This window comes from Panthera uncia, chromosome E3 (genome assembly GCF_023721935.1).
Source record: "Panthera uncia isolate 11264 chromosome E3, Puncia_PCG_1.0, whole genome shotgun sequence".
Taxonomy (NCBI): Eukaryota; Metazoa; Chordata; class Mammalia; order Carnivora; family Felidae; genus Panthera; species Panthera uncia.
In genome coordinates this window covers 23,838,256-23,858,395 of record NC_064815.1, presented here as the reverse complement: position 1 = coordinate 23,858,395, position 20,140 = coordinate 23,838,256, and the positions used below count along the sequence as shown (strand labels likewise).

At 57.2% G+C, this 20,140-nt stretch overlaps 1 protein-coding gene across 1 annotated transcript in view; it reads left to right on the top strand.

The window, feature by feature from the left end:
* GTF2IRD1 (GTF2I repeat domain containing 1) overlaps window positions 1-20,140 on the top strand; it is a 115,092-nt gene that overhangs the window by 17,969 nt on the left and 76,983 nt on the right. Inside the window, exon 2 of the mRNA XM_049639380.1 lies at window positions 18,475-18,603. Coding sequence (XP_049495337.1) covers window positions 18,481-18,603 — 123 coding nt within the window. The 5' untranslated portion in view covers window positions 18,475-18,480. The remainder of the gene's footprint in view (window positions 1-18,474; window positions 18,604-20,140) is intronic.

Here is a 20,140-nt window from a genome sequence, read left to right as displayed (position 1 = left end):
ACAGACCACCCAGGCGCCCCTGTATCACCATGTTTTAACCTTTTTTTTTTTTTTTTCCTTAATAGCCCATTTTATTGTCTGTGTCCTATCTACCCCCAGCCTGGGATGCTCCCACGGGCGGGAGCACCTGCTGTGAGGGTCCCATGCCGTGCAGAATGAAATGCGTTGGTGATGTGCACGGTGGCCACATCCCCACCGGTGTGACCATGACTGGGGGATGTGACATGGGCTGGGGCTGGGGGTATTGGTGTGTTTTGAGCCTGGCCAGGGGCTCCCCTGCAAGGTCAGATGCCCCATCCTCTGGTGGGAGAGGGGCTGGACCCCTTCCCAGCCAAGGGCCTCTGCAGGGAGCAGGGGCCCTGCCCGGAGAGGCCCCTGGGGGCTGGCAGCCTGGAGATTAGTCTCCAAGGCCACGACGCCAGTTGCCATAGGCACGCAGGCCCGAGTCAGGATTGCCATTTCTCATCCTAGTCACGCAGGCGGCGGCTGCCCCTGCCCGCCCGCCAGGAGCCAGGAGCCAGGCTTTAAATAACGGGGCGGAAACCTGATCCCGGAGCGTCTGCCCACCAGAGCCCAGCCTCCCCTCCTGGCGAGGCAGGCGCGGGGCGACCCGGCCACCCTGTACCTCCAGCAGCACCCTCCCTTCTGCGGGGCGGCAGAGAAAGGACAAAACCTGAGTTTGAGGGTTTTCTTCGTGGTCATAGTGCCCGGTACACAGGCATGGCCCTGACCTGGTCTTGGGGAGCCCCGGCATAAAGCCGTACCTTCTGGAACCCTTGGGCTCAGAGGAGACGGGCTTCCCAGGGCCAGGCCACAGACCTGCCCTTTCCCCTAGCTTCTCCTCGGCAGAGAAGGCAGGAGGCCTCCCTTGATTTCCAGGAAAGCAGCCCAAGGCCTCTGCTTCCCTGCGGCTGCCCTTTGCCCGTGGCCTGGGCCTGCTTTCCTGTCCTGGGGGCGGGGCGGCTGGAAGGAGGAAGGTTTCTGTTCTTTCTTTCCAAATCACACCATGACAGCTCCTCAGCTCAGATACCGTACAATAAAAAAAAAAAAAAAAAAAAACACAAAAAACGTAGAGGGAAGGTAAGTCACTTATGGATCCAGCCCAGCGAGGCGGACAGTCTGCTTCATCCCTGGCTTTTCCATGTGCGCCCGGGGCCGGTCATCCGTCCAGTGCTGGCTCCAGGCCCCACGGGGCACTGGGGATTGTCTGCTGTTTCCCTTACGTGTGTGTGTGTGCTGTGTGTTATTTCCGGCTGTGTGGCATGCTTTGGCGAAACGCCTTTGCACATCAATCTTTGCGTTCCGGGTAATTTCCTCGGGGTAGATTGATAGACATGAAATCGGCTGGTCACAGGGTGGGGCCTCGCTGCAACAGCCTCTTGAGGTCTGTCAAGACCGCCTTCCTGTTGTCCGCTGCCTCCCTGGGGATTCCAGTTCCCCACGTCGCTTTAAAACTTGGTGTTGAGAAGAAAAGCTATTTGTTGTAAGTCAACAGCTCGATAAGTTTTTAGAAACCAGTTTACCCAGGTAACAGCCCAGATCAAGAACAGAACATTCCCAGCTCCCAGAAGCCTTCCATGCCTCCTTCCAGCCACCCTCCTCCACCCCCCCCCCCCCCCAAAAATGACCACCATCCTGACTTCTAACGCAGGATTCGGATGTTTTTGAGCCGCACGTAAATGGACCCCTACGGTGTGATCTTCCACTCCTGGGTGCTTTCGTCGTATTTGAGAGACTCGGCCCGTGGTGCTGCGCCTACTTGTGGTTTGTTGATATGCCTGATGCCTTTTTCAACAGAGCAGGCCCCCGGGAGAACGCACTGGAATCAAGCACATGCGGACACTGCCCTACAACCGGGATGCCTACCGTCGGAATTGTTGCCCATTTTCAAAGAAATCAAGTTGGTTTCCCTGAAGCACCTGCACCAGTGAATAGGAAAGAATTTGCAACTGGCACAGAGCAGTTAGGCGCACGGGAGAGCACGGTGGCATCATGTCCCAAACGTGCACTGGGTGTGCAGAGATCTGGGGTGCGGACTGTCCCCTCTGGGTTTCCCCGGATGCACATGGAAGCAGTTGGGTGAGGGGCCCCCACCCAGCTCTGCACGCTCTGACATCGTATACTTAGAAGCGCTAAGAGCTGCTTTTCCAAAGTGGTTGAGACTTGCTCTTGCTGTCCTGGTTCCATATTGCCTCACTTCCTACCTACCCAAAGCTACCGTGAGCTGTCCTTGACCTCTGCCTGCGAGACCCCTCCCCCTCCCCCTCCCCCAGGTGACTTGTGGAAGTCTCTAGACTCTCTTTAAAAGGTCTTTTTTTTTTTTTCTTTTTTAAGTTTACTTATTTATTTTTGAGAGTGAGTGAGCCGGGGAGGAGTACCGGAAGAGGGGGAGAGAAAATCCCAAGCAGGCTGTGTGCTCTCTGCACAGAGGCAGACACAGGGCTCGAACTCATGAGCTGGGAGATCATGACCGGAGCCAGAATCCTGTCGGAAGCTTGACCGGAAGCTTGACCGGCTGAGCCACCCAGGCTCCCCACTCGTTAAAAGGTCTTGGTCAACAGCCGGCGTCCGCTTGCAGACCTCCAGGGATGGGGAACCCAATGCCTACGTGGTGTCCTGTTCTTCCACTCAGGGACGGCCCTCCTGGTTGGGAAGTGTTTCCTTGGGTCAAACCAAAGCCCGTATCCCTGTGACTTCTGCTATGATGTCAGCAAGCCTGGGGCTGGTGTGGGACTTCAGAGCCAGTGACGGACTCAAGGCCCGGGGAGACCATGCACATCCCCAGACCTGCTGTCGTGGGTGTTGCCTGGTTATGCTCAGTAAATGGCTGTTGTGGTTATTTAACTGGGGTAAAACACCCATCATGTAAAATTGACTGTCACAGCTATCTTTAGGTGTTCAGTGCAGTAGAGTTAGGTACAATGACATTACTGTGCAACCGTCTCTGGAACTTTCTCATCTTCCCACCCTGAAACTCTGTCCCCAGTAGACACTAACTACCCCTCTGCCTCCCCCCAAGCCCCTGGCACTCACTGATCTGCTTCCTGTCTCTGAATACGACTGCTCTGGGTCCCTCATACAAGTGAAATCATACAGCATCTGCCTTTTTGTGCCCAGCTTCTTTTATTCAGCATGGTGTCCTTAAGGGTCATTGTGTTGTGGCATATTGCAGTTTCCTTCCTTTTTAGAATTGTTATGTATTATTTGAAAAAAAAAATTTAATGTTTATTGTTGAGAGATAGAGACATAGCACAAGCAGGGGAGGGTTAGAGAGAGAAACACACACACAGAATCTGAAGCAGGCTCCGGTCTCTGAGCTGTCATCACAGAGTCCGATGTGGGGCTCGAACCCACGAACCATGAGGTCATGACCTGAGCCGAAGAGTCAGACGCTCAACTGACTGAGCCACTCAGGCACCCCAGAATTTCCTTCCTTTTTATGCTGAATAACATCCTGTTGTGTGTATAGACCACATTTTCTTTATCCATTCATCCACTGGTGAACACTCGGGTTGCTCCCGCCTTCTGGCTACTATAAATTCTGCTGCCGTGAACACGGGTGTATAAATATCCCTTTGAGACTGTGTATGCTTACCGACATTACTCTAATGTAACATCTCCACCTTGGAGTGGATCTGATAAGTCACCTCCTCTAGTCCTTACCCAGTGCTTGAGTCCATTTCTCCAGCATCCGGCCGAGACTTCTTCCGCCCTGGGACGCACACCAGGGATGGGACAGAGTCCTACTTCCTTCTATCACCTCTGACTGTCCGAGGGCCAGGAGGGGCCTTCATGAATGGGATCACGGCAGAGGCAAGGACAGGCCGCATCCTCTCTGTCTCCAGATGCCCCTGCTAGAAGGAAGCAGGTGGAGAGGCTGTAGCAGGCAGAACTTCTCTAGTTGATGCTTGGACAGAGTCCGCAAGGACAAGGACTGAGGGATGGTGACATTTACCAGGAGAATCGTAGAGACTCAGGTCTCTTTTCTTTTTTATTAAAAAATTGTTTTAAATGTTTATTTTTGAGAGAGAGAGACAGAGTGTGAGCAGGGGAGGGACAGAGAGAGAGGGGGACACAGAATCCGAAGCAGGCTCTGGGCTTCGAGGTGTCAGCACAGACCCCGACACAGGGCTTGAACTGATCAACCGTGAGATCATGACCTGAGCCAAAGTCGGATACTTAACCAACTGAGCCACCCAGGTGCCCCAAGACGCAGGTCTCTTAAGAATAGAGTCTATTCCAACTAATATTTCTTAGCTCCCCCTCCACCTGCCCCCCCAACAGTGCAGTGAGATAGGTCTGACTTGCCCCATTTTACAGATGAGGAAAGCAAAGTTCAGGGAGACGAATAACTTGCTCATTAGACTAGCCCTGGGGAAGGCAGGTCTTTCTTCGAATGGTGCCCAACACTGGGGCTTTTAAAAGTTTATTGGATCAATTTACTTTCACTTATTTACATCCTACCTTATTTCAGAAGCGACTTAAAAGACTCCCACGGAAACATAAACTGTAGTCAGATGGGATTAAAAGGGCAGTAAAGTAAGAGTTATGGCTTACAACGGAGCCGGAAGTGAATATAATTTGAAAACGCATACCGTGGAATCGGTTTCCGTTAGGAATGCGCTCAGTTAGAAGTAACCTGATAAACGGATTGGAGAAGGGAGGGGCTTGTTTTCTCCTGTAATGAGAACGTCTGGAGGTGGGCGGCCCATCCTGGGCTCAGGGACGTCAAAGGAACCAGCACTCCGTCTTCTGGCTCTATGCTAAGCAGTGACTTCGGTCACTTTGGCCTAAAGGGGCAGCTGGCCCCTGTTCCACGGGCAGGGGAGAAGAGGGTCACATGGGGGTCCTGCTACTGACCCTTAGATTCTTGCTCTGGGTACCAAACAGGACACATGCTGTCTACTCATCGATTGGAAAGGGCATCTCGGTCTGTTATCAAATAGACCAGGACACGAGAGCTAATGGGTGGCTTTATAACCAGTAGATGCTGACTCACTAGGACGCTTTGGTTTCAACCTTTTAAAAAGTGCGACGTTCAGTGTGATAAGTTTTTACCTGTGTATACACATGTATATCCAGCCACAAGGGAAAGATACCTCGTTAAAGGTGGCTTCAGTGGGGCACTTGGCTGGCTCGTCGATGGAGTGTGCAACTCCTCCTCTTGGGTTTGGGTGTTCGAGCCCCATGTTGGGTGTAGAGATTGCTTAAAAACAAAATCTTTTTAAAAAAATGTTTATTTTTGAGAGAGAGCAGGGGAGGGGCGGAGAGAGAGGGGGACAGAGGATCCAAAGCAGGCTCTGTGCTGACAGCAGAGAGCCTAGTGCGGGGCTCGAACTCACGAACCTTGAGATGACCTGAGCCAAAGTTAGATGCTTAACCCACTGAGCCACCCAGTTGCCTCCCAAAATAAAATCTTAAAAAAAAAAAAAAAAAAAAAAAAAGGCGACTTAAGGAACGTGGACATTTACTACCTAACCCGAAGCCCAGAGGTTGGTAGATTCTGAGTCATGACAGGTCAGTCACATTGTTTCACGGGTCTGTGCTGCTGTCCGCATGATGGCTTCGCCTCCTGGGCCGGCTCTTCTCCTGGTCCCCACATGCTGTCGTGGCTGGGGGTGTCACACGCAGAAGAAGGAGGACATTTCTGGCTTCAGTCGTGCCCTGAGAGCAAGGAGAACTTCCCTAGAAGCCCCTCGAGTCTCAGTGGCCAGGATTGGGTTGCATGCTTCTCTTTAAACCGGTCCCAGGTAAGGGATTGATCTAAGCGCTCCATAATCCCCATGATTCGCTGCCCCAAACACCTGCCTTTAGATGCCAGGACACAATGAGGGCTCTGTTCGCAGGGAGAAGGGGTCAGGGCTGGGGTTGGGACTCGGTGTCTGGACTGCCTTGCAGTGCACCGCGGCTGATGTAAGACCCCTTCCCGCTGCCCCGCCTGGATCCTTCCTAGGCAGGTAGAAGTGGAAGTCAGGGCTTTGACCTGTTTTATTCTCTGCCAGCTGCTGTGATGGTGGACAGTGGGCAGGGGCAGGAATTCAGGGCCCCGGGCAATTCTGTCCCCACTGGGGAGCCCCTGTGATAAGAAATGAAGTGGGGGGGGGCAGGCTGCTGGGGAGGAGGGATGCCCCTACCCCTTACCCCCCCCGGAGGAGAATCTCCTTTTTGTTTGTTCTCTCAAGCTTCTTTTTCAAGAAACACAAGCATATGGTGGCGGATGGTGTGGGGGCCGTGTTTGGGTGGTATCTGCTCTTGACTTTGCCTTTTGCGTGGCTGAGTGCATTTTTTTCCCACCTGCTCTTGAGGCCAGCTGGTTCCTAGGGCACTGAGACTTGACTCAGAGGCATTCTCCCGGCATCCAGAGAAATCCAGCCCTGTCCCGTGGTGGTTCTGGAGTTTCCCATGAGGAAAGGATTGCAGAACTTTCCGGCAAGTCCGGGCCTGAGCTTTGTAGGTCTGGGCTGAGGAGTGTGTGTGTGGGGGGGGGGGGGGGGGGGGGGTCGTGTGTGAAGGTGTGGACTAGGACTCATAGGTGGGGCGTGAGGGGTGAGGATGCCCTGGATTCGTTTCCCAAGGTTGCCGTAACAAATTGCCGTCGACGTGGTGCCCTAAAACAACCAGAACTGTTCTCTCCCAGTTCCGGAGGCCAGAACCCAAATCAGTACCACTGGGTCAAAATCAAGGTGTCGGCAGAGCTGTGCTCCCTCCAGAGGCTGTATGCCTGGCCTCCTCCAACGTCTGCCGGCTGCTGGCATCTGTGGCCTTTGGCCGCGTCACTCACTCCCCGAAGCCACCATCATCAGATTCTGTCTGCTCCGCTTCTCATGGCCTTCTCGTCCCTGCGTGTCAGCTCTCCCGTCTCCTTACGAGGATACATGCGATGGCGTTTAGGGCCCACCTAGATAATCCAGGATAATCTCCGCATCTCACGGTCATTAATTTAATTGCATCTGCAAAAGTGATTTCTCCATATAAGGTGACATTTACAGGCTGCAGGGATTAGGGCATGAGTGTCTTCTGGGGGCCCCTTTTGGGCCTGCTGTGAGTCTCTAAGGGCAAATTAGAGCAGCCATTCTTGGCTAATACATGCCGGTTAGGAAGAGAAGGGCAAATGGAGGTTCCCTTCCTATTCCCAACTCGGCTGTGTCTGCACTGGGCGGGGGGTGGGGGGGTGCACATGCTCGCGGCACCCCAAACATGTATCCAAGCTCTAGCCGCCCTCGCAAACAGCTGCCCATCAGAGGTGTGCCTGCATCGGCATGGTGCGCCTGTGGGGCGTATCGGTTACCTACCGCTGCGTAACAAGTAGCCCCAAACTTAGCAATGTCAGACAGCAGTCATTTCAGATTTTAATCTCTCTCGGTTTGGGGCTTGGCTACACTTGGTTTGATGGTTCTTGCTCAGGGTCTCCTGCATTGGCAGAAGCTGGCTGGGGTTGGGGTTGTCTCAGAGACTTCCTTACTCGCTGGTGGCTGCCCTGGGAGAGACCTGGGTCTCCTCAGGCATCGCTGGACCCACCTGTCTACCACAGTGGCGTCAGGACAGCTGGACTTCACGCATGTCGGCTCGGAACTCCCGTGCCGAGTATCTCAGGGAGAGAATGAGAAGCCTAGTGCCCTTTGGAACCTGGCCTTGGAAGGTCATGTGGCAGCACTGCGGGGGTACTCTGTTGGTCAGAAGCACGTTATTTTTTTTTTATAAGATTTTTTAACGTTTATTTGTTTTTGAGAGATCGAGACCAAGCGTGAACAGGGGAGGGGCAGTGAGAGAGGGAGACACAGAGTATGGATCAGGCTCCAGGCTCTGAGCTGTCAGCACAGGCCCCGATGCTGGGGCTCGAACTCATGAACTGTGAGATCATGACCTGAGCCGAAGTCGGACGCTTAACCGAATGAGCTACCCAGGCACCCCCAGAAGTGAATATTAAGGCCCACATTCAAGAGGAGAGGAACTGGATGTCTCTACTTGTTGGGAGATGTGCCAAAGAATTTGCTGTCATGTTTAAAGCCACCAAGGGAGGACACGCCAGAGAAGAGGACCCCGAAGGGCCCAGGACGGGGATTTGTTTGCCCAGTGGACTCCAGGGGCCTGAGCACCTCCAAGGTATTCTGGGGGCACATTCATGCTCTGGGGGCGGGGGAGTGTCCTCTCAGGCTGTCCCTCGGAGGGGGGCTGGAGCAGGGCCCCCTCTGAAGGACAAGCCCGGGGTTTGGGGCTGAGTAGGGGACAGAGCACAGGGTGTCTCCCACTCGACAGTCTCAGAATCTGACCATGGTCTTGAAAGGGCCCAAGGATCTGCTCTGGCTCCCCTCCCAGCCTTACCAAGGACCCCATGCCACATCCCGCCGGCCGATGCCACAGTTCCTTTGCCAGTGCTGCCTCCTGGCCAGAGTACTCCCCATCTTCCCTGCCCCCCCCCCTTCTGCTTGTCCCCTGATTCTTCCAGACCTGCATAAACAGCCCCTCCACCCCAGACACCTCTCCTGGCCCAGTTCTGTGTACTAAGCTGGTTCTTGGCAGGCCCAGGGAGGGAGGCACGCAGGAGCCGGCGGTCTCATGGGGACCTAGATACCTCTGCATCGTGGCAGAGGGAGAGCTGCAGGGAGGGAGGAAGAGGGAGCTGTGGGTGGCCAGCCAGGGGACAGCGGGCCAGCCGGGAGGGTCAGGACCCGAGGCACTGACGTGCCTGACAGCCGCTAAGAGCGGGCCAGGCAAAGGGCAGGGGTGTCTCTTTCAAAGGGCATAGAGGTGCTGATTCCCAGAAGCCAGAGGACAGGCGTGTCCAGGGGCCTGCAGGCTGGTGGGGGGTGGGGGGCATGGAGTAGGGGTGAGGTGTGGCAATGACTCCGACAGGACCGTGGTCCCGGGGGGCAAGGCTTGTGTCCTGTTCATCCGTGTGCTCAGCAGGGTGGTGCTGTCGGCCTGCTGGGCTTTGGTTGGCGCCTTCTCTGTGAGGGTCTCTCTGCACCCCGAGGGAGTGCACCGTGCTGGAATTGGCCCCAGGAGGCCTGGCATCGAGCACACTCGTGCGTGCACCTGTGCGTGCGTGTGAGCGTGTATGAGTGTTTGAGTTACCCGTCCTCACACTCACCTCTGGGTCAGAGATACGCTTGTCAGGTACACCCTCTCTCTCTCTCTCCCCCTCGCCCCATTCCAGCAAAGGCCACTGGGTGTCCACTCTAATCTGAGGGTGACACTCGCGAGTGGACACTCAGTGAGTATGACCAAACTCTTCCCTTTACCTCTGCAGTGAAGGCTGTGTATCTGCAAGATTCCTTGTGCCCCTCTCCACAGAAACGGTAATATCGTCTTTCCACTTGTGCTCCCGGAGAACTCCTATTCACCCTTCAAAACCCATCTCAATATTCATCAACTCAGGGAAACCATGTGTGGAGACACCCTACTCCCCCGAAGCGAAATAAACAGAAAGTGTGGGTAACCCCTGTCCCCCATGTCAAGCTCTGTAGCCCGGGCGAGCTTCCCCTCCTGTCCTCATTTTATGGTCCAGTAATTCTCTGTAGACAGGCTGGCCCTGTGAGCACTAGGAGGGCAGGTGGGGCTGTCTGAGTCATTTCCAAGTCTGCCTAACCCGGGGCAGGCTCCCAGGAGGATTGAATAAACAGGTTGGGGTGAAGGGAGGCCAGGGAAACATTCCCCCCCCCCCCCAACCTCCGGGGCCTCCTTAGAGGTAGCCAGGCCTCAGCTTCTGCCGGGCTGTTGTGGGCTGGCCCTCCCCCTCCAAACAGTGCTCTGCCCGGGGACTGAGGCCCAGCTGATGGCCAGGTAGGGGTGTGCCCTCTGTTCTGTCCCCAGCGGCCCAGCTGGGTGGCCGGTGAGCACCCTTGGGGATCAGCAAGTGTGTGAAGGGGAGGGACGCCCACGCCCCTGATACAGAGGGGCCTGGAGCAGACCCAGCCCGTGGGGGTCCCCTCACTCGCCACTCCCTAGACATGCTGACGGTAGGAGGGCTAATGGCGTTTGTTCCTCGGTTCGCTCTCAAGCCCCTGGGGGACAGGCGACCCTCCCTGGCTGGTGGGCCGGGCCACGTGCCGTCACCACGGCCAGGGGCTGCTCTTGCTCCGCGGGGATTGTGCCCGCGCCGTCTCCTTCCTCGCCCTCCCGTATCCGTTCCACGCTGCACTCTGTCTCAGACACGTACCGTCACACCCGCACACCCACTCACACTCCTGATTTCTTAAGCGTGAGCTGTTCCGGCCCCAGCAGACTCGAGGAGGAAAGAGAGAGGAGGCTGTGGATTCCCAGGGCTCGGGGGGTTAGGCCCACTTCCCGCAGGCCCAGCCGGGGTCTCCTCACCTGCGCCTTCCTGGGCCCCACGGGCCCTCCTCTCCCTGCCGGCCGGGCCGGGCCCACCGATCTGTCGGCATCCCAGAGGGAAGTGGCCGAAGGCTGCTGTCATGGGGTCCCCGATTCGGTTGGGGTGATCTGGGCCGAGGCCCCGCCTTTGCCACATCCTGGCCCCGGGGCTGACGGTCAGGGTGCTTGCTCGAGGCTCGACGTCCTGTTCAGAAAGTGAGGGCAGTTGAGAGGATTAACCAGACATCGGGGTCTAACCCTCCTGGGTACTCAGGAGGCAGCCACGTTGCTCTGTTTACTCCCCTCTGCTGAGCCCCTGGCGGAGAGTGGCGACCCGGCCCCATATCTTTGACACTTGCTGTTTGGGGCCCGGGTCCGTTCGGGCGTCCCCTGTGTGTTGCTCTGAACCCCTGGGCCCACGGTGTGGAAGACTGGTACCTGAGCCCCTGCCATCCAGCGCACAAGCCCTGCCTCAGTCTCTCTCCACTTGCCTCCAGCCGGGAGCCTGGCCAGCCCCATGGGTCTCTTCAGCCACCTTGCTGGCCTGTCACCATGCCTGGGGTTCCACCCTGAGCCCCATGCATCAGAATTAGAGGAGTCCCGCCCCAAGTAGGAGCAAAAAGGGACTGCGTGTGCCAGATGTCCCCAATGTCATTCTCCCTTTTGAGCAGGAATGTCCTAGAGGACTTGGTTTCTTTGCCCTTAAAATGGGCGGAGTCCCCTCCCTTCTGCCCACTCCCTGGACAGAGGTCACAGATGTCAGGGTGCTTGTGAATGGGACAACAGTGTCCGAGGGGGCCCTGGTGGGCAGCTATGTCGGTGGTCATGAGGGTGACCTCTGGGAGAGGAGGAGGGAGTTGGTGGCAGAAGCAGGGCAAGGAGGGGGAGGGAGAATGGGGGCGTGGGACCCTCAGATGAGGGGGCATCCAGATGCTGGTGGGGAAGGGGAGATTTACTTACTTTATTTATTTACATGTTTATTTTGAGAGAGAGAGAGCAGGGGAGGGGCTGAGAGGGGGACAGAGGATCAGAAGCGGGCTCCGTGCTGACAGCAGAGAGCCTGGTGTGGGGCTCGAACTCATGAGCCATGAGATCGTGACCTGAGCCAAAGCCGGACACTTAACCGACTGAGCCACCTAGGTGTCTGGGAAGGGGAGTTTTTTGTTTTTTTTTTTTTCTCCTAAATTAAAAAAAATAAGTTTATTTATTTTTGAGAGAGGGAGAGAGAGACAGTGTGAGCGGGACAGGGGCAGAAAGAGAGGGAGACACAGAATCTGAAGCAGGCTCCAGGCTCTAAGCTGTCAGCACAGAACCTGACGTGGGGCTCAGACTCACGAACCGTGAGATCGTGACCTGAGCCTCAGTCAGATGCTGAGCCACCCAGGCGCCCCCCAGGAAGGGGAGTTTTAAGTGGGCAGGGCTGGGGGTTTATCTGCAGCCCTGACTTTTTTGCTCGCATACCCCTCTCCCACCTCCGACCCCATCAGCCACTTCGGCCAGCTCTTGCGATCATTGGGGGAGGTCAGGTGCCCGGCAGAGCAAGCTCCTGTCTCCCCAGGCATGCAGGCCATGGGAGGCGGAAAGGACGAGCGCAAGGACACCCCCCACAGAGCCTCCCAGCTGGCCTGCAGTGCCCAGTGCAAGGTGTTTGGGATCGGGGTCCCCAGCTGAGGGTGCTCTCTGCCAGCACTGGCCCCCGAGGCCCGCTGGGGTGGGCTTTCTGGGCTCGACTCCCATTGGGTGCCTCCCCACTGGAGACAGGTCTGCCCTGGGTCGGGGCAGTGGTGACTCAGACAGGGACACAGGCGCTTGACTAATCTTTGGCTCAGAGACCGGGCTGGCTCCAGCTCTTGGCGGCCAGCAAAGCTGCTGCTGTCTGGGCAAGGGAGTCCCCAGCTGCGGGGGACGTGGGCAGCAGGCAGGGAGAGCAGAGCTGCTGGGAAACTGGAACCGTGCCGGAGATCATCCAGGCCCTACCTGGCTGTGGGTCAGCCTTGCCCGGGAACTTAAAGATACAGTGCCCCCAGCCCGGCTGCTGACCTGTCGCCTCGGGGCTTCTAGGGGGCAGGAGGCTGGGATCACAGATACAGAGTGGTGGGGCAGGTGTCTTCCCTCCGTCTCCGCCTCTTAGTGACCGTTCCCTGTGGCTCACACCCGGTCTTCAGACAGCTCAGGAGAGTGCCTTCCTCCTGTCCTTGAGGTCTCCCTGGACAAAGTGGTCCTGTCCCCTCTCCCAGGACCCCCCAAGCCTGCTTCTCACCTTATTAGGTAAAATTGATTTTTCAGACCTGGAAACAGGACCTACTGGCCATCCCTTTGCCTCCCTGTCTGTCTCGTTCTCAGCAGCTGGCAGGGACGTTTTGGGCTTCTGGTATATTAGGCCCTGTGTCGTGGGGTGACCAGCTGTCCCAGTTTGCCCCGGACTGAGGGATTTCCCAGGACAGGGGACTTTCTGTGCTCAAGTCAGGAAAGTTCCAGGCAACCAGGGGACGTTGGTCGCCCTCCTTGTGTATCATCCGTGGAGTCCATCAGTTGATCTTTCTGTTCCCCGAGTCCTGGTGGGTGTGAGGAGTACAGTCCCCCCGCCACTTCTTTATTTAGTTTATTTATTTATTTTGGGAGACAGAGCACGTGGGGGAGGGGCAGAAAGAGGGAGGGAGGGAGAATCCCAAGCAGGCTCCACACTGTCAGCACAGATCGTGAGATCATGATCATGAGATCACGACCTGAGCTGAAGTCAGATGCTCAACCGACTGAGCCACCAGGCGCCCTTTACCACCTCTTGAAGACAGGACCAGGCTTGAGGACAGACAGACAGACCTTATCCCTGCTACCCACTGACTGGGGGCCTCGGGCAAGCCCCTTCTGCGCCTCTGCGTTGGAGGAGGAAGCAAGCAAAGAGGGTTAACTCGCCACTGATGCCCCACCACAGAGCAGTGTCCAGGGGCACCGATGCAGGCTGCTCAGAGGAGTACCTGTCCAGGACACCTGTCTGAGCCAGCAACCTCTGTCAGTTTCACTTCCTGGACTGTTCCTCTGATCCAAATACATCCCGCACTGTAGTGTCCCACATTGCCCCCCCCCCTTTTAATTTTAGTTTTCTGAGAGCCTGGCAAGCCCAAAGTTGTCACTCTGTTTATAGCTTGTGAGCGTCCCAGTTCCTGCCTGACGTGGCCGACTGTCACACCGGTTAGTTCCCCGAGGATTCAGGGCGTGCCCATGAAAACCCGAGCAGGCGTTCGAGGCAGTGGGCACACCGTAAACCCAGCAGGCATGGCCCTGGCCTCCCGGCGCTCACGTTCCTGTTGGGGAAGTCGGGTGAGAAACACATGAACGGGTCCCTTCAGATCGCAGCAGGTTCTGAGACGGGGAGCCAGGCGCCTGGGTGGCTCAGTGGGTTAAGTAACCGACTCTAGATTTCGGCTCAGGTCCGGAGATGGGGTGTGGAGACTGCTTGAGATTCCCTCTCTCCCTGTTTCTCAAAGAAAGACAAAATAAATTTATAAAAAAAGAGTTGGGCAATCAGTGGGGGGGGGGGGGGGGGGAAAGAAAAAAGAAAAAAAGAAAAAGGGGGAAAAGCGGGGGGGGGGGGGGGGGGGGGGGGGGGGGGGCGTGCTGCTGTGTGGTCTGCGTGGTCAGGGGCTGTGCACAGAGGAGTTGGGGCTGGTGGAGCGGGGGAAGCCGTGGGAGTTGGAGGCCTGGAAAAGCCTGTTGCATAGGGGAACTGCAGGCAGGAGACCCGGGGAGGGGAGTGCAGGTGGCAGGTGAGGGACACGAGGGGGAGGGAGCCAGAGCCCATTGCAGAGGGGAGAGGGCCGATGGGCCAGAGAGGGCAAGTGGGCCCAGGTCACATGGGGTACGTGCTCAGGGAGGTTCTCTCCACTCTGCTAAGCAGGAGGGCCACGTGAGAGCGATGTGGCTGCTGTTTGCAGGAGCAACACATGGGGGCAGGAGAAGGGCGGGGGTTGGGGGACAGCGAGGGGTTCATTGACGAAGCGTGAGCAACTGAGGAAGGTGGCCCGGGTGGTCAGGTGGCCCTGGTGGTGATGAGAAGCAGGCAGATCTGGGTGCTTTCTGGAGCCACAGCAGCATGATTCTCCCCCGACTGTTTTAGAAACAAAGAGGGGCGCCTAGGTGGCTCAGTCAGTTGACTGTCCCAGGACTGATTTTGGCTCAGGTCATGATGTCACAGTTTGTGGGTTCGAGCCCCACATTGGGCTCCATGCTAATGGTGCAAGCCTGCTTGGGATTCCCTCTCAAAAATAGCTAAACGTTAAAATTTCTTTTAAAAATCGGGGTGCCTGGGTGGCTCAGTCAGTTAAGCATCTGACATAAGCTCAGGTCATGATCTCATGGTTCATGAGTTCAAGCCCCGCATCAGGCTCTACGCTGACAGCTCAGAGCCTGGAGCCTGCTTCGGATTCTGTCTGTCTGTCTGTCTGTCTCTCTCTCTCTCTCTCTCTCTCTCTCTTTCTCTCTCTCTCTCCCCCTCCCACCCACCCCTGCCATAAATAAATAAACACTGAAAAAAAATTAAAATTTTTAAAAACAAAAAAGGAAATGAGAGAGAAGGGAGATGAGGACGAGGCCTCCATTTGAGCCTGAGCACCTGGGCAGATGGCCGGGAGAGGCAGGTCTAAGCAGGGAAACACGGGGCCTACTCCGTTTAAGTTGCTTGTTAGACGTGGAAGAGGACAGGTAGGGAGAGAGAAGCCCAGAGTCACCAGCCTGTAGGTGACATTTAAGCCAAAACATTGCAGCGAGGGGCAGAAGTGGACGGGGGAAGAGGAGGGCCGGTGGGGTGGGGGAGGGGGGGAACTGAGCCTGAGCCCTCCTCCCGGGTTAGGTTAGCAGTCGATGCCAGCAGTGTGAGTGGCCAGGAGGTAGGAGGAGAATCAGGTTGCCGGCACCCTGGCAGCCTCTAGAGAAGAGTCTGTCGAAGGAGAGGAGAGAGACAGAGCTCGTGGCCTCCGGGCCCTCACAGGCCTCGTCCACCCAGGAGCCCGAGGGCGGCTGGCAGGCCCTCGCTGCTTGTGCCCTGCTTCTGGGGCCAGCCACCTGTCACCTGAGGCGTCACTTCTGGTGTCCCCTCCTGGGGACCCCGGAGCAGCTCTTGGCTGCCTCCAGCCTGGCCCGGCCCGGCCCTGGCCGCCAGTGCTCGAGGGCTCCAGCTGTGGCTTCTGTCCTCACCGCGGGCCCCCAGGCCCCCGGAGTCTGTCCTGTTTATGCCAGGCACTTGCCTCCTGCTTTACCACTCTCATTTTCATATTCTCTGTTCTGTGTAGTCTGTTGGTTTTATTGAGTGGTTTTCTCCCCGCCTCAGGTTAGAGCCAGCCCCTCACCCTACAAACGAGGAAACTAGGCGCGATGCCTGGGTGGCTCAGTCAGTTAAGCGTCCAATTCTTGATTTCGGCTCAGGTCGTGATCTCATGGTCGTGAGTTCAAGGCCTACATCGGGCTCTATGCTGACAGTGTGGAGCCTCCTTGAGGTTCTCTCTCTCTGCCCCTACCCTGCTCGCTCTCGCTCTCTCTCTCTCTCTCTCTCAAATAAACTTTAAAAAAAAACTTAAAATTTTTTTTTTAAAGTTCATTTATTTTTGAAGGAGAGAGAGTCAGAGCACGAGCAGGGAAGGAACAGAGAGAGAGAGAGAGGGAGACACAGAATCTGAAGCAGGTTCCAGGCTCCGAGCTGTCAGCACAGAGCCCCACAAGGGGCTCAGACTCACAAACTGTGCAATCATGACCTGAGCTGAAGTCAGATGCTTAACCGACTAAGCCACCCAGGTGCCCCCCAGAAACCCTTTAAAACCAATGAGGAAACTAGGGTTTGGGGTAGTTGACCCGACGTGGTCCTCCTGGCAGGCCTTTGTCTGGGTCTCCCCGTGTGTGTGGCGTACGGCTCCCGGCCCGGCGCTCTGGCCCCGCTGTCCCATCCACAGCAGCTCTGGCCACAGGGGACCCTCTCTCCGAACCCTGGCCGTTTGTCAGAGGGGGGACTCTTCTCCGTCTTGCCTCCCTAAGTGCGCCCACCTGCTCGGGACAAGGAGTCAGGGGACAGCCCAAGCCGAGCCCCCTTTTCCTCCCTCCCTTCGTCTCTGAGTCCCTGGTTCCTTCCTAAATGGATTAGGACTCTGCAGGAAGGAGCCAACAGCGGTCTGGGTGACCCGGAGGCCGGGGCCGTCTGGTGCCTCCTGCTTTGCCCTGATTCAATTTGGGCCTCAGCAGCTGGGAGGCTGGCGGGCTGAGGTCCGTCTGGGGACGGCTCGAGGGGTGGCCGAAGGGAGGGGAGAAGCCTTCCAGCGCCCCGGGCGGGCAAACCTCTCAGCTTCTCACACGGCAGACCCTCCGGTGGTCTTCGCGCCACAGAAGGCTCCAGGGGAGGCCACCGGCTGCCTGCTGGGCCCTTGGGATGTCCCGTACGTGGCCTGTCATGCCCTCAGCATCCCTTAATACTGTGGACTTCGAGCATTTGTAAAATTGCAACCTGGGAGAAGAAAGAAATTTTATAAACATTCAGAAGTGAACCCAATTCACATTCCGGCCAGCGGCTGCCTGGCCCGTTGTTAAAATCAATATTTATTCACAGCCAAATAGCAGCCTGGGGCCAGAGCCGAGGCCGGAGCCGGGCTCCAGAGTGTTCCTCGTTCGTTTGCGTGTTTCCATAACCGAAGTTCGGACGCTTCTCACCTGGTTATGTGTGAGGCACTCTGACACTTGTTCTGCGTCACCGACCCATGACTCACAGGAAGCCTACAGACTGCGGTGTGGACCACACCCCCCCCTTGGCCCGTCATGCACATCGGGCCTGAGCTGGGCCCCGGGGGTCACCAGCCCCTGCCCTCACAGGGCTTACAGTCCAAGGGGCAGCTGTGGTAACAGAAGGCATTCTGGGTCTGGCACCCTTTAAGGTAGCAGGCCCAGCTGTCAGCCCGTCCCCGGCGTCCCCGTGTGCAGGAAGCGAACGGGACGGGATCCACAGACTCCCTCTGAGGCTCACTCCCCTGAACTGGCCACCGGCACCTGGCCTGGGGCCCATGCACAGAGCCCTGGAGGAGCTGAGCCCAGAGAGGGAAACCCAGAGTCCCTGCCTCCACTCTCTGCCCTCTCCTTTGCTTGGATTGGCGAGAGAGCAGCCGCCTCTGGAAGGCCCTGGCACTGGGACAGCCTGTGGGGTGGGGGGGGTGCCCCCAAACCCTGGCCCTGACTCCTGGGGTTCTGGTGAGGGAGGGGCAGGAAGGAACTGGAAGCAGGGGAGGCTGACCTGTGTATCTAGTGGGTGCCCGTTCTGGGCTGCTTGGGGCAGCCCTGACATTGGGCCCTGGTCTGAGGGTGCCCCAGCGGGGGGAAAATGCACCTCTGTCCTCCAGGATCCTCGTGACTATGGGACAAAGTCCTGTCTTGGGGAAACCCTGTCCTGAGATGAAGTGGCCTCTGCCCCATGGTATCTTTCTGAGCTCGGGGGGGCCTCGGGGCAGTGGCCTGGCCTGGGGAAGCCTGTGGCTTGAGAGAAAGCTGTGACGGAGGAGGCTGGGGACATGTGGGAGGCCAGCGAGGATGCCTGGCCCAGCTGGGGCAGGAAGGGGCAGGAGGTGGGGCAGTGGAGGGCACCTTGCCAGCAGAGGTGACCATTAAAAGCAGGGCGGGCTGTCAGTAGAGGACAGAGGGGCACTCCGGTCGGGGAGAATGGATGTGGGTATGTTTCAGAGGCGGTGATGCTTGGCGTACCTGGAGCGTGGGGTGTGAGTGGGGGAGCTGGATGGGGGACAGGAGTCCAGAGGTGGGCAGTAGGGAGCCACGGAGGGTGTGTGAGCGAGGCAGAGCCACTGCCAGAGCTACGTGCAGGGGGAGAGTTGGCGGTTGAGGTGCCAGGCAGACTGGCCCTGGTACCGGCGTTGCAGGTTTGGGGGATGTTTCGTGGAGCGCACGCCCCAGTCTCCCTGCCATCTGTGCCCGTGCCCCCGTGGAGTTGTGTGCAGGCGACTGTGTCTCCAGGCCTGTCGGGGCTCTAACGCCTTCGTGCGTACGAGACCCTTGTGTGAAGAGGTGGCCAGCTCTTGATTCGTCCCACCTGGGAAGCAGAGGCGGCCCCTGGGGGCCTGGGCAGTGGGCAGCTGCCGAATGTGCCCCGCACGCCCATCTCCTCCTCCTCCCTCCCTCCAGGTGACCATGGCCTTGTTGGGGAAGCGCTGCGACATTCCCACCAACGGCTGCGGGCCCGACCGCTGGAGCTCCGCCTTCACCCGCAAAGACGAGATCATCACCAGCCTCGTGTCTGCCTTAGATTCCATGGTGAGTGCCCCCGTCTGCCCTGGAGGAGCCGAAGCCGACCGCAGAGCCGTGGTCTCACTCCCCAGCCTGAGTCTCAGTGGCCCCGTCTGCCCACGTCAGCGGGCGGGAGGCTTAAGTGATCGGGATGGAAGAATCCAGCCCTGCGAGTAACCGCTGTCCCCTCGTCCCCTCGTCCCCTCTTCTTCATTACCTCGTGCCATTCGAGTCCCATCCCTGGGAGGGTCCCAGGCTTCCCTCCCTCCCCTCGGGTCCCCTGGAGGATAGCGTGTGGGCTACCGTGCGAGATTCGTGCGAGAGCTGTAATCCCTGATGTTAAAAGCAAGATCTGGGACTGCATCTCGGGACCAGGAGAGAGAAACGCGGCCTCAGAAATTGTACCTAACCCTATGGTAGTTTATTCCAAGTAAGGAAATAGTAATGTCATTTTCTTGTAGCCTTTTCCTGGGGGTAAGTTCTGTGACAGAGGGTAGGTGGGTGTTAAAATCTGTCTGGCATCAGTTAGCTGCGCCCTTGCATTTTAGGATGGTGAAATTCAAGTCCAGAGAAGGCAGCACCTTGCCTGGAGTCACACAGCTTGGCCAGTTTCTGTTTTATTTTTTAAAAATGTTTATTTAGTGACTTTGGAGGCAGGGATGGAACATGCACACGCTGGGGAGAAGCAGGGAGAGAGAGAGTCCTAAGCAGGCTCCCCACTGGCAGCTCAGAGCCCAACGTGGGGCTCGATCCCACGAACTGTGAGATCGTGAGCTGAAATCAAGAAGAGTTGGACGCTTAACCGACTGAGCCACCCAGTTACCCCTTCATCTTTATAGTTTTAACATGTTTGTGTCTCTAAAATTTTTTTAATGTTTATTTATCTATTTTGAGAGAGCGAGATAGTGATCAGGGGAGGGGGAGAGAGAGAGGGAGAGAGAATCCCAAGCAGGCTCCCCACTGTCCACGCAGGGCCTGATGCGGGGCTCGATCCCACAAACTGAGATCATGAGCTGAAATCAAGAGTCGGACACTTAACCGACTGAGACAGCCCAGCATGATCAGTTTTTAAAGTGGCCTTTCGGGTGCAAAGTCTACGGTTTCCAAGAACAAGGGCCTCCTTCCAGGCTGTTCCTGCTTAGGGAGCTCGAGCGCTGTTGAGGTGGTGCGTGTGGGCCAGAGGCGGTAGGCACCGCTGGGGAGGTCGGCTGGGTACGACCCCGTCCCCGTGCAGAGCGTCCTTCGTGAGGAGGGGAGCCCCAGGAGCTCAGCCCTGCCTGCTGCAGGGGCGGCGATGGCGAGGTCAGCTGTGACAGTGGGCAGTTACGACCCCCACGACAGCCACTGAGTTGTCTGTGGTAATTGACATTTAAATCGTAGTTAGTCGAGGGGCGCCTGGGGAGCTCAGTTGGTCAAGCGTCCGACTCTTGGTTTCGGCTCAGGTCACGGTCTCACGGTTTCGTGGGTTCGAGCCCCGCGTCGGGTCTGTGCCGATAGTATGGAGCCTGCTTGGGATTCTCCCCCTCCCCCTCCCCTTCCCCCCCCCCCCCCCCCCCCCCCCCCC